The sequence below is a fragment of the Syngnathus floridae genome, chromosome 2 (assembly GCF_059516105.1).
Source record: "Syngnathus floridae isolate MCC-2025c chromosome 2, RoL_Sflo_1.0, whole genome shotgun sequence".
Taxonomy (NCBI): domain Eukaryota; kingdom Metazoa; phylum Chordata; class Actinopteri; order Syngnathiformes; family Syngnathidae; genus Syngnathus; species Syngnathus floridae.
Window position 1 is genome coordinate 9,841,161 of NC_142414.1, and position 13,833 is coordinate 9,854,993.

The following is a 13,833-nucleotide window of genomic DNA, read 5'->3' on the forward strand; positions in this document are numbered from 1 at the left end:
AGTTCTGACTAAAACCAAAAAAAATAGATCGTATCACTCCAGTTCTGAGGTCCTTACACTGGCTTCCTGTCTGCCAAAGAATTCATTTTAAATTACTTTTACTGGTTTTTAAAGCTCTGAATGGTCTAGGGCCCAAGTAAATTTCTGACCTACTGATCCCTTTAGAATCATCCAGACCTCTCAGATCATCTGGCACAGGTCTGCTGTCTGTTCCCAGAGTCAGAACTAAACAGGGAGAAGCATTGTTTAGTTTCTGTGTTCCAAATATCTGGAACAAACTCCCAGAGACATGCAGGTCTGCTGCAACTCTCAAGTCAGAGCCAAAGACTTTTCTGTTTGCTGCTGCCTATTGCTGATTTTATTTTAATTTACACTGCACTGTAACTTTGTTAGCGTTTTATTTTAATTTTTTACAGATTTTTTTTTTAAACTGTGCCCAGATGCTTTTGTTTTCTTTTTCTTTGCTGCCTTTCATGTTTTGTGTGAAGCACTTTGGATTGCCTTAATGCTGAAATGTGCTATACAAATAAACTTGACTTGACTTGCCTTGTCCTTGGGCAAGACACTTCACCCACTTCGCCTCCATCCAAATGGCAGACAATGCAAGGTTTACCAGAAAACATCCAAATATGTTTCTTGGAAGCAATTATACAAGATGTTGTAATCCCAGTCACGTTTGCAGTCTTTGTTGCTTGCAAATCTAACACATTCACTATCAAATCTATCTTTTGAGAATTATGTTGTATGCTATTCGTTGGCCACAATTTTTGACAGAAAATGAGTCAGATGAGTCGACAGTCAAGACTTTTCTCAAGGAACCTTGCTTGTCAAATTACAAGACGCGAACACAAGCACACATATACACTTGCAATATTTCCTCAGCACGAGGTCACAACACCCAATCAAATGCACACAACAATGTGCACACACACGCATGGCAGTCTGATAGGTTACTCAGTGTGCGATGACAGTATCAGATGCTCGTGTGATTGAGGTGACGGCGACAGAGACAGGATGGGGCTTGTCAGCAGTTGAGTGACAGGAAGCTGAGATGGGGAGGGCGGCGTGAAAGACACCTAAGTTCATGTCACGTCATCTCACTGTCCATGAATTTGTTTCACTCTCCCTCGTCATTCTGCTTTTTGTTCTTTTCTACCACTCTTTTTGGCTCCAAACCCAAATGTTTCTACAACATTCGGGTTGTCGGTTGGATTCATTTCACCTTTCATCCATCTCACACACTGCACTGAGAGAAAACAATGACAGAACCTTTAATAGGGTTTAGAGAACATGCACCCAATTTACTTTGGCAGTGGGGGAGATGTTTTTTGCGCACATGAGCTTGACAGCTGCTGCAAATGAGACAAAATCCCACACCACGAGCTCCAGGTCGCTGATAAGGTGATGGTGCCATAAAGCCCAAATTGTATTGGTAGCACAGATACAAAGGCCATTTAAACAAACAACACTTGATCATTGGTGTCTAACCCAGATGGAGAAAATAGAAGACATTTTCAGGGTTACATCCTCATGCATGCATGCACAAGTATTAGAACAATAACGTATCCAAAACACGTTTCAATAAAATCCACTTACACAGATTGCAATAGAAGATTTATTGCTGACTGGAGAATTTTCACTCTATTTTCTGTCCCTAGAGCGAAAGTTCCAGTGTATGGCAGTAGTTACCAATAAGTCTGGGAAACGTTATGCAATTTTCATCAGTAAGAATTTAATGTTTAATTTTTTATTGTGAAGTATACATCTGAATGTTGCTTATATAATATTTGCCTGCATTATGTTGTCTGAACCATAAAGAATGAAATAAAAGCAAAGTTTATAGGAACATTTTTTTTGTAAAACTACTCTGTGAAGAGCACAACTCTAAGGTACTCTGAATGGTTGATGCAATCAATAAAGTTGGCTCTTTGAAAGGCTTTTATAACTACGTACAGGGATTCTAGCCTGTAATACGCACTTAGAACACTGCTGAAAAACATAAATATTTTAAATACACCGACCCTTTGTGTCCCTAAACGTATTATTGAAAAATTTTACTTTTTTTTCTAGCACATTACTATTATTATTATTTAATTTTTTCCATTTTTTTTTATTTATTAATGACTTTGCATTTGAAGGCAAATCTGAAAGTGCACATTACAGCAATAAAAGATAGAATGAAAAAATAATAGGAAATAAAAGCAGAAAGAATTGCAATAAAAATAGAAAAGAACAATCAAAGATGAAATCAGACAAAATCTGTCCAGGAAAGCCTTTTGCAAAATGAAGGTTTTTAAGCCTGTTTTAAAAGCATCCGTCTGTGGAGCCCTGAGGTGGCCAAGAAGAGCATTCCACAGACGGGGAGCAGTAACCTCGAAGGCCTGGGCAGGCGCAGAGGATGCAACTGACTGATTGATCTGTGTGGGTTGAGGAGTTCAGTGAGCTCAGTGGGGGCTGCACTGTGCAGACAGTGATGGGTGTGAAGGAGGATTTTGAATTCGATGCGGAGGTGAACAGGGAGCCAGTGCAGAGTGCGAAGGATGGGGGTGATGTGCTCATATTTACGCACTCTCATCAGGACCCAGGCAGCGCTATTTTTCACACATTGAAGCTTTTGTAGGCTTTTGCTCTGGATTCTGGTGAGGCACGTGTTACAGTAGTCTAACTTGGAGGAGACAAAGGCATGGACAAGCCTCTCCACAGCAGGATGTGAGAGAAATGGTCGGAGTTTAGCAATATCACAGAGGTGAAAGGAGGAAGTTTTGCATATGCGGTTGATATGATTGTCAAAGCTAAGATGGGTATCAAACCATACCCCCAAATTTATCACGTAGGGAGAGGAGAAGTTGTGGCTAAGAATAGTGACGGAAGAAATGAAGGAGGAACGGAACTTATGAGTGTCCGTTTTGGAGTTATTGAGCTGTAGGAAGTTATCATTCTTCCCTGCCTTTATCTCCTCCAGGCAGGAGTCCAGTTGAGCAACAGAGGAGGAAGAAGTGGAGGAAGGGGGGGCCTTGAGGTAGAGTTGTGTGTCGTCAAAGCAATGGAATTGTCGACCATGCCTGCTGATGACATCACGGAGGCGGAGCATGTAAAAGTAGATGGATGGACGAATCGATGGAAGGATTGATTGATTGATTAATTAATGTGGGAGCAGTGTCCTGACCTAGCCTTGGAAAGTTCTTTGGCATATCTCTTTTGCTGTTTCCAGTAGGCTATCTTATGCACCATCAGCCCAAATGTAACATAGGCCCGCTACAGTCCTTTTAAGCAATCGCAGCTCTTCTGTGAACCAGGGGTAGAAAGGGTAAAGGTGACTGTTCTGGCTTTTAGTGGAGCATAAAAGTTAAGAATATAGTGGAGATTATGATTGTGGTAGTCCATGGTCAGTGACTGATGTTTGTGGTGGAGAAAGGAGCTGTAGATGCTGACTGAGGGAGGTGGAATCAACATTCTTGAAGTTTTTGAAGGAGATATGAGCGTGTTACAGTAGTACAGATATATTAGCAAGAACATTTAATAAAAACACAATAACCGCATTATAGGGTACAAAAGACAAAACAATTCTGATAATTGCCTCACATGGAGTTTCTGAAAGTCTTCAGAGCAAAAGGTCAAAAGACATTTTTCTAATACCTATGTACAAGTGCACATGCCCTATGAATGCACATACTATTCTCAGCCTTTTCTGCTTGGTTTGCTTCCTATCTTGTAAAAACAAAGACTGTGAGATGAGGGTCATCTTTTCTGACAGCAAGGGCAGCCAAGCCCTCTGAGGTTGTCATCCTCCACTGCTTTTAACGGCGCACCGCTTTGACTGACCCCACTGCCTAATGTGTGTTCTGGCCCTGCACAGCAATTCTGGCATGTGTGTGATAGCTTGGTTGTTAAACTGCTGATCACTCACCAACACTGAGCTTTCCTCCCTCCAGTGCTTCAACATATTTTTTGTATTCACTCAGTGTCTCACTTGGTACACAGTGCAGGCATGATCTTTTTAAATATGCCAGGTTTCCAACTTGACTAAAAAGTAGTAATTGGCTGGTGCTATTCATGAATGTCGGTGGGTTCTTTGCTGAGTCACCAACTTGGTCTGCAAGCGGAACAGCAGTGGTCTAAAACATGCCAATTTGCATTTGATTGCTTGGCTGCATAACACAAGGAAAGCACCCAGGAAAAAAGAGAATAAAAGAAAATTTTGAAGCAATGCAGACAGACTGGGGAGACTGAAATACAGTGAGCATACTGAACAGTGGGTAATGCCCCTTCATCTACTTTAGCCATATTCACTACTCAACTAGTCCATGAGCAGTAATTTACATGAAATATTTTTTTTATTGACTTTTCATGAAATGTGCTCCCCTTCTCTCAGAGTTCTCCGTTCCTCCCATTTCTAATTCCCAATGATTGGCTTGCTGCTGAGTGGGGAAATCACTGGAATCCTAAAAATGCCATCCTTTCCCAATTTGTACTGATCGGAGCCCGCCCATCATCCAAAGAAATGGAAACGGAAGACTGCCAGCACATCAGATCTTGATCTATTAGAAGGTTTGGTCAGGGGTCGATTCACAGAGAAGAGAGGTCTTGAATTTATTTGTTTCTTAAGGCTTTTATAATTTTGGTGATTGTGAGCTTTCAACTTGGTCAACTTTCCTTTCTGGTAGTGAAATTAAAAATTCAGTGTGCAGAAGTAATGTGTTTTGGTGAAAAACAACAATGCGACATGAACATATATGTGCTATATTTATATGATTACATTTTGCTTTCATGATTTTAATGTAGTCTCACTTAAGTCCTCTTAACCAAAGCCCAACTAACGTAAACGTGTGCATAAACAAGCCATTCTAAGCCATGGTGCATTGCGGTATTACTTATTCATGATAGTGTGTTGTGTTTTTAACCTTATTTTGTCTCAAGAGCAATCTATGTCCTTCTTTTTAACTTTTATGACTAACCAGAGGTAAATAATCTGACAAAGTAAGTCGAGGCTGTCCATGTCAATGTCCAAAACTGCTGGTATTACATGTTAGAGTTGGATGATTAATTAAACTTTAATTGGGATTTTGATTTTGCCTATTCCAGATCTGGAAACTGTTCTTCCATCCATCCATTTTCTGAACCGCTTAGTCCCCACGGGGGTCACAGGTGTGCTGGAGCCTATTCCTAACGGGCAGTAGGCGGGGGACACCCTGAACCGGCTGCCAGCCAATCGCAGGGCACACAGAGACAAACAACCGTTTGCACTCGCGCTCACACCTAGGGACACTTTGGCGTCTTCAATCGGCCTACCAAGCATGTTTCTGGGATGTGGGAGGAAACCGGAGTGCCCGGAGAAAACCCACGCGGGCCTGGGGAGAACATGCAAACTCCACACAGGGAGGGCCGGAGGTGGAATCGAACCCGCACGATCCTGAGTGTGAGGCGGACGTGCTACCCAGCGCCTCACCGAGCCGCCCGGAAACTGTTCTTATCGGAGAAAATAATAAAAATTGCAAAATGATACTGTGCCTTTACAAATTCCTGACATTGTGGAAGTACCCTGTGGATGATTTTTTTTTATTTGTTTTTTCTCCCCAGAGGAATTAGATTTGATGTCACAAAGTGAGGAGAGTGTTGAATTTTCAGTGACTACTCATACTGCAGGATTATTAATATTATTCCCTACGATCTGTCTCATGGAGCTGACATTTTTGCATTTTATGATGCTTAAGAGGTCTGAGATAATGAGTTGCCAGGAGGAGTTGGCAAAAACTTTTTCCCAGGAATGCTGAACGACCACAGATCGTTAACTCTGTGAGCGCTGCTTTAGAAAGTCACCACCCCCACTCCCGCACACGTTTGCACACCCACACAAAATTCTCTTTCCCTTGCAGAATCTGCTTCGACAAGATAACTACAAGGGTCCTCATCTCTCGGGTTGATAATGGTACAGTGAAGGCCACATGCTCATTATGGTGGTGTTTGTTGTTTTTATTGTACAGCATGTTTTATTTATTTAACTTGTTAAGACACAGCATCTATCTTGGGTCTGTAAACAGAAGTCTTGTTGTGTAGAAATAAAAAATAAAGAGAAAAGTCCAGAATGCTATACAAAGAAACCCCATGTGTTTTGTCTGACTGAAGATAAAGGGGTTTAGATAATTGATGGATGGATGGCTTACAGGGGAAAAGGCAAGAAGTATGGCCAATTCAGAAGCACTGTGTGGCGGCAGGAAACACAGAGCGATAAACTGTGTATTTACTGTACCCACACACTGCCACATGAAGGAAGCAAGCTCATCTGCCCATCCTTGTCAATGTACACATGCATTTTCATGTCATCATTTTACAACAAGAACAATCAAACGAGCAATCAGAAGATACTGGCATGTCCACAGCATTAGCCATCCACCCACTGATCCATCCATTTCTTGTGTTGCTTTTCCTCATTAAGGTTGTGGGCAAGCTGGAGCCTAGTCTCACTGATCTTGAGCTAGGGGCTGGTTACATCCTGGACTGGTCAGGCCAGCCCATCACAGGTCAGACACAGCCAAACGTCATTTCTTACAAGACAACTTCAGAGTTTGAAGAATGCCAAATTGTTGTTCCCTTTTCTTTTTCCACATAAATAGAAAGGCACATACGTATGTTGTGATTCACTTGGCTGAACTATGGATAAAGCCTAGACAAGAAAGCACCAGTCAATTGACAAAAAGAATTAAAATAGTATAGACTACATGCAATCCTGCAAAAGCAAATCTTGAAAGCATTTTACACAAACTCAACCTCCTAAACAATACTACAAAATATTCTGAGTACCTCCAGCTGTGTGAAAGATTTCACTCAACATTTGAACCATAATCACTCAGGATCATCTTTTTATCCGAACGCAGTCATGTGAGAAAGAAAATAACTCAGCCAGGATAGTGTCCAGCATACCCGTGACCCTTTTGAGGTTGAACAGTACAGAGAATGGAAATGTGCTGTGCGTATCTATGTGTGTGTATATGTGACAGATGTATTATTATTATTATTTTTATTATTATTATTATTATTACCCATTCATACAAACATACAGTGTTGGAAATTAAGCTATTAAAACAATATTAAAACTATTGTGAATCCAGTACAGGGAGGTCAGAGTTGTTCATTTAATCATTTATAGCACATAACTTAATTCACTCTATTTGTTACTCTAAACTGTTTCACCAAAGCCATATCTTGACAGAGGGACCAAGTATTCAAGTAATATAAAGCAGCAGTGAGCCAACTTGAGTCCAAGTCACATATACAGTTTGTCTAAAGCATTTCAGGCAAGTTTAATTTGTCTGCCCATGGCGGGTATAGTATTCAGTGTATCACTGTTGCCCTTCCTTAATGACAAGCAACCTCAGAATGATGGAATTAGTCACTCCACTGTTGACTGCAACAGTTTATGACAGCCTTGCCACCATGATGCTCCAATCGTGGCGTAACAATATTATTGTTGACATACCATTTGGTCTCCAACTGGGCGGCACAATAAAAAATAACAATAGAGATTTCAATGCAGCTGACTGTTATCAGAATGAAAGGAGACACACAACTTGTGGGCAGTTTTTGACATTGTTTGCTTTGACAGGCAGCCAAATTAGCAGTGACAAAAGAGCTTGGTGCAACTTATTTGTCAGAAATTCATGAGGACAACTTTTCCTGATCATTATATTAGCTTTGTCCTGATGTGAAAAAATAGAAGCAGAACAGAAATATTGATATTAGTCGTTGTTTACAGCTTCAGTGACAACGTGTCAAATAAAACTGCATAGTAAGACTATGCTGCAGCAAGCTTTGAAAGCAAGAGCTAGTTTTGATTTGGCTTTGACTGCAGTGCCCCATCAATCAAAATCTTCGCTCTCCAGACCTGAGTTTGCATTTAAATTATTTACTATCCCAAAGGACTTTTTTTACCTTGTGAAGGGCATGGGTGATCAAATCAATTGCAGCAGAAAAATCGAAAACATGAAGCTAAAATATCTAGATCAGTATGAAGCGAAATATGCATTGATAACATTATACAATGTAGTGTTGAATATTTGACATACTGTGTAGAAATATTTAGATCAAAATGCAAAACGTAAATACCAAAGAATGTGATGAGAAGAGAAATGTGAGGACGACCATCTGGAACTTATTGTAACATAGGAATGGATGATAATATTTATAAATAATAAATATCCACCATCCATCCATTATCTGATATTTTTATAACTTAAAATGTGTGCCTTGGCTCATAAAGGTCACTGAGATTGATAGCAAGACAGAAGGGTTAACAGAAAGATGATGGATGGATGGATGGATGGATGGATGGATGGATGGATGGATGGATGGATGGATGGATGGATGGATGGATGGATGGATGGATGGATGGATGGATGGATGGATGGATGGATGGATGGATGGATGGATGGATGGATGATTGGACGAACAGACGGACAGACGGACACATGGGCGGGCTGGTTGGATGGACGAATGGCACCGTCTACTGAAGGTACTGACTGTAAATTGGAATGAGAAGTTTGAATTGTGGGCCCTTTTGCTTTGTTTTGCTTAAAGCCCCCAAATGACCTGGGCCGTGAGTTTAAGATCCAATCGCAAACAATACAGTCATCATAATAATGGGCGGTAAGGTTTTTTTTTTTTTTGTGAGGGGGGTTATATTTGATGCACCGCACACGCAGTGTGTTGCTTGGCAACCTGGTCAACTCTCAAACTGGAGAGTAAGTCTCCTAAGTATTCCCTTATGAGCACAGTATTCTGATTAAATTGCTTGTGTAGAATTTATTAAAAAGGACATGCAAATATATATATATATATATATATATATATATATATATATATATTAACTCATTCACTTTCAAGGCTTCAACTTTCATTCTTTGTTTGCATATGTGTTATGTTCACACCACAAATCCTACACATTTTATTCCGTTTCAGAATCACCATAAAAAACTAAATGAACAGGTTGAATGAAAGCTACATAGATTTTTGAAAATGCTATTATGCACCATGCCAAACATTAGATGGCCAGTGACAACAATAATGCACACTATTGAGTGGTAATTATGACTAGCGCAAATGGTGAAATGAAATGTAGCCATGGCAACAGGGAGTAGCAAATATAGCAGTGTTTCTTGTGTTGAGACCATTTATGTGTGCTGCTATGGTCACACATGGTAATGATTTGCCACTGTGAACTCAAGATTAAAAACATAGTGACCATAGTCAACGGAGTGAACTTGTTATGGTCAGAATTTTAATCCAGTTTACACATATTGCAGGATCCAGATGCCCTGACTTCCTCCAGGCCTTATAATGGCAGGAACTGTATCAAATAGCAAGCATGCCACAATATGCTTACTGTGAAGGTCAAAATATCCTGTCATATGGCATCTCATTAATTTAGGTGCAAGAAGATGTCACCAGTCTGAGATTTTCTGATTGTATCTCCCCTGTCACACACACACATACACTTTTGCTCACTCCCAGTACTCCCACCGGCAGCTGCCACAGCCCCCACTGCATCTCGAGAATTAGTAATCCATCACTGCTGTTTCCAGTTCCGGGTGGTGGCGCTGTGGCGACATAAGGAGCCAGAGGACATAGGGAGACGTGGCGAGTGTGTGAGGGGGATGATGGGGGGGGTTGAAATAAAATGTCATTGTAGTCAAAAGTAGAGGTAAATAAGGAGGGAAGGAAGAGGACATTAGAGAGAAGTATTTCTTTTAACTTACCTTAGCAAATTGCTTACAGTGAATCATTGTGGTACAAGGTACAAGGGCAGAGTGATGAAACAGGACAGTCATGCACTGCTATGCATGAATGTCATGTGTGTCATGTTGGCGTGTGTGATGCATGTGATAGAGAGACAGGATGCAGCTTTTGGGATGAAGGGTAACAGGGAGGATGAGACATCTAAGGAGGAATAAAGATGAAGGGGCACGTAAGGAAACATGGCCTTTAGATGGCACTGTTGAGTGGTGGATTTGGCTCCTCCAAAGCTTCGCATCCCTTTATTCCCTCCGCCCTTTCCTCTGTCTTTGTGTCTATCTGATGCTGCCTCTTCCTCATCGTCTTCTCCATCTTTTTACCTCACTCTCTTTATATGCAGCGCGAATGATGAACCCAGTTACACAGGTGGGAATTAAACACAGCGAAGTGCATTGTATACAGGCCCCGTAGTTGAGACCAGAAGCATAGAAAAGCCAAAAGAAGCTTCTCAGAAGTCTATGTTTGTTTAATTGGCAAACACCCTCTTTTTCCCCTGTGTGGGCACATGCGTGCAAACATGCATTCACAGACACAAACACAGTCACCTACATACAACTCGTGTAAAGCATTCACCTACAGGAAATGTATGATAACTGGACTTGGGTTGTTAGCTAAATGTGAAAGCCACATCCAGAAACACTATATTCTAATAAGAGACCAGCAGTGTAGACGGGTGTAAAAGCGTAGGCGAGCTGTTAGTTCAGAGGATGTCAACTGTGGGTGAGTGATCATACCAAGTAGGGTGCGGTGGTAAAGGGCTGTCATATTAGAGTGCAGCAGTGTATTTTAATTTTTTTATGGAACAGTCAACTCCACTTGAGCAACTGGTGATGATAATTCCAATACACAAGGGGCAGTAGCCTTGAATGAATGTGTAATGTTCACTCACTGGTGTTCACTAGAATACTTGGTGTTTAATGCTAATAAAAGACGGCTGCTCACTGTTCGTAGGGCACATGCAGCATGGATGAAAATCACTCATACTCATTTAGCAATGAACATGCATGATTTTGTGAGGATCGAGGCCTGAGTACTTGCAGTAAAAACATTTTTTTTTTTTTAAATATGCTCATCATCAAGCTTGTGTAGCTGTGCGTGCTCAAAGATTCTCACTAATTTTGATATAGGTGTACTCAAATGTCAAGGGAGACTAAATGATAGAACCATGACATTTAGGATTTAAAGAGCAACGTGGCATCATACTTCTCAGCTACAAGACATAATAGTTTCATCTCAGGAATGCCACGGATTTGGAATATTATAAATATTTGTGAGAGGTTAAACGTTACGGTCACGACCTACACTCCTTTTATCCATCCATTGCTACCACTTATCCTGCTCACGGTAGAGTGACCTATAAACAGATAAGTGTGCATGGAAGGCAGACTAAACCCTGGATTGCACGGCAGTGTATTGCTACTGGAATAGCCTCATCATTAGGTCAACCTGCACAAACAAATCATAAGTGCACAAGAGATGTAAAGAAAATCTTTTTCTACAGATATATTTTTGATACATGATTTATTTGCTATATTGTATTAAACAGGCTTTTTATTGTGGTCTGTAGTCTGTAACTGGAATTTGTAAGAGAAATAGAAAATGTATCATTGAGTTATAGCGCTTAGGGTTTGGATGTTAAATAGTGCAGAGGGTGTATTCAAAGAGTCAGCGTGAGCATCGAGTATACTTAATGACTCATGCTGCTATCACATGCTCATCAGAATAGTAATTTTGCAAACTGCATTCTGTATAAATTTGTTGATATGACGCAATCACTCTAAACGTAGACGCAAACATGACCTGCGGCACATCAGCTGTATTAACGGGTCTGCCAAGTATACCAATGATGTGAAACAGTACAAAGTTTCCATATGTTTTTCTGCTTCCATTCATAACAGTTGTACATATACATGGGCCTCATTAAGGGCAAAGATGGTGATCCCAAATGGGAAGCTTGCCACTGAAATTCAAATTTCAAAGCTGAAGGTCGCTGACGCCATGACCTAAACTGGGTTGGTATATCCATTTTTAATGTCCCCATAGAGCTTTTAATGCTTGATTTGAATAGTCATTACGTACTGATGGTTCCCGTATAACTAATGTTAGAGTACATGCTGGTTGTTTGGACACTACACTTGCCACTATTTTGGGCCTGGGATTTTTGTTAGGACTTTATCATCCTGATCAAAGATAAAACCCCAGATGATAAAAAAGCAGTGTTTCGGAGAACTCTGTCTAGACATCTAATTCAAATATAACCAAGTGAATGATAGCTTCGACCGTGAATGAGTCTGAGTGTAGGGGAGTTGTGCATTTGGCTGCTAACTGCACTTCACAGCTAGATTTGTGGAGTGAAGCTCTGTGACAGATTCAGATAGCAGCGGGATAGAGATATTGTCACCACTTCATCCCAGGCTGGAGTCCAAATCAAATAATAAAGGAGATTATATATGGCAGTCACCTTTGTCCAATACAGACAAACCTGCCTTCTCTACCGTAACTGCACCTGGTAAACCATCACAATATTTAGGCTTTGCCACAGAAACCGTTTTATAATGCACCCGCCCCCCTGCGCGATGTTGCTCTAATGGCATGATCTGATAAAGTGGTGCAGCTGACTCATGAATGTTTGAACAAACACAACCATGTTGTTCACTTGCGATCTGTGAGCCATGTTTGTCTGCAAAGCGACACTTCACTTCACACCAGTCTAATCTCCTAAAACATGCTGCAAAATTGCTTATTTTGCTTGACTGCAATAATTTGGGCCCAAGGGGCAAAACCTGTGTAAGGAGCTTGATATAAAACAAGATCTACTGTTAGAAAAATGAACTAAAAAAACATTTAATTATTTTTACTGTGTAAAAAAAAAAAAAAGTCATTTCCAGTTTCCTTTTATCTCTGAAGTATCAATAATTTTAAGAGTGCATGTAGGAACTGGCACATATTCATCAAGGCTGTTTCAGAGATACGCGAGATTTACCCCATCCCCAAGACACGCCCAGTATAGTTCAATTGCTGTTAGGAAAGGGACCGGCAGTAATGAAACGCTATACCTCAAACTTTGTGTCATCTTGTGTTGTGCGTAACTGACATCAAAACACATGCCACGCTCACGCACAGACACGCACGCACACCATCATTACCACATCATCACACTCAATGAATTGTGTTCTGCCATCAGTGTGGAGTTCATTGAAGACGTTCTAACAAGGCTATGGATTCGCTGCAGTCTTTCTGACCGGTTCTCCTGCCCTGACTCCCTCCAGCAGTGGCTCCGGTTTCAGCACCATGGACAGCTCATACTCCCTGTCCTCTGCACACTGTACTCCTCCATGCAGTAAACTCAGCTCCTCTCACAGAGACTCAAGAGTAATGGGATTGGCCTCATTCTCCTGGAGACTACGCAACTACTGCTCTGCTGCCGTAGCAAATGTTCAACTGTTTCTTTGTACGTCATACATACGCAGACAAGCAACACGTGTCCCATACACACACACCATCACTAGCACATTGTCACACTCAACAAGTTGCCTTTATTGTGTCATTAAAGAACATTCCAACAGCTCTCTGACCAATGGCCACTTTAGCCATTTTTTATTTTTTACATTCTTAGAACCCCTAGAAATGGTGGACCCCATAAGTGTTGATTACAAAGTTAGTCCCCATGAATTATGGTAACCAGTATGTATGTGTACGAGTGTTTTCCTGCGTGTGTGGGTGAGTGTGTATCTGCAAACACTAAAGTTTCATCAAGACCTTTATAGCAAAAATGTCAGCAATGCCTCCTGGCTTCAAGCATGGCTGCAACCCTCCAGTCCCTACCCTTCTTAAAATGTACCCGTTATCATTCTTGTGTGCCTGTGTGTGTTCGTGTGTGTGTGTTTGCGGGTGTGTGCACATGCGTGTGTGTTTGTGTTTGTGCGTGTGAGTGTTTGTGCACGTGAGTGTGTGTGTGTGTGTACTTGCGCGTGTGCGCACTTGTTTGTGTCATCCAGGGCGCAGAGATAAAACAAAAAATATTCTTAAAAAAGATAATCCTTATTG

The 13,833-nt window shown here is 41.0% G+C and overlaps 1 protein-coding gene across 1 annotated transcript; it reads right to left on the bottom strand.

Annotated features, from left to right (window-relative positions):
- Positions 1 to 2,293: 2,293 nt before the first annotated feature.
- LOC148401635 (uncharacterized) lies at positions 2,294 to 3,091 on the bottom strand. Its single transcript, XM_088369197.1, has one exon. The coding sequence runs from the start codon at positions 3,089 to 3,091 to the stop codon at positions 2,294 to 2,296; it is 798 nt and encodes a 265-aa protein (XP_088225323.1).
- Between the last annotated feature and the right edge of the window lie 10,742 nt (positions 3,092 to 13,833).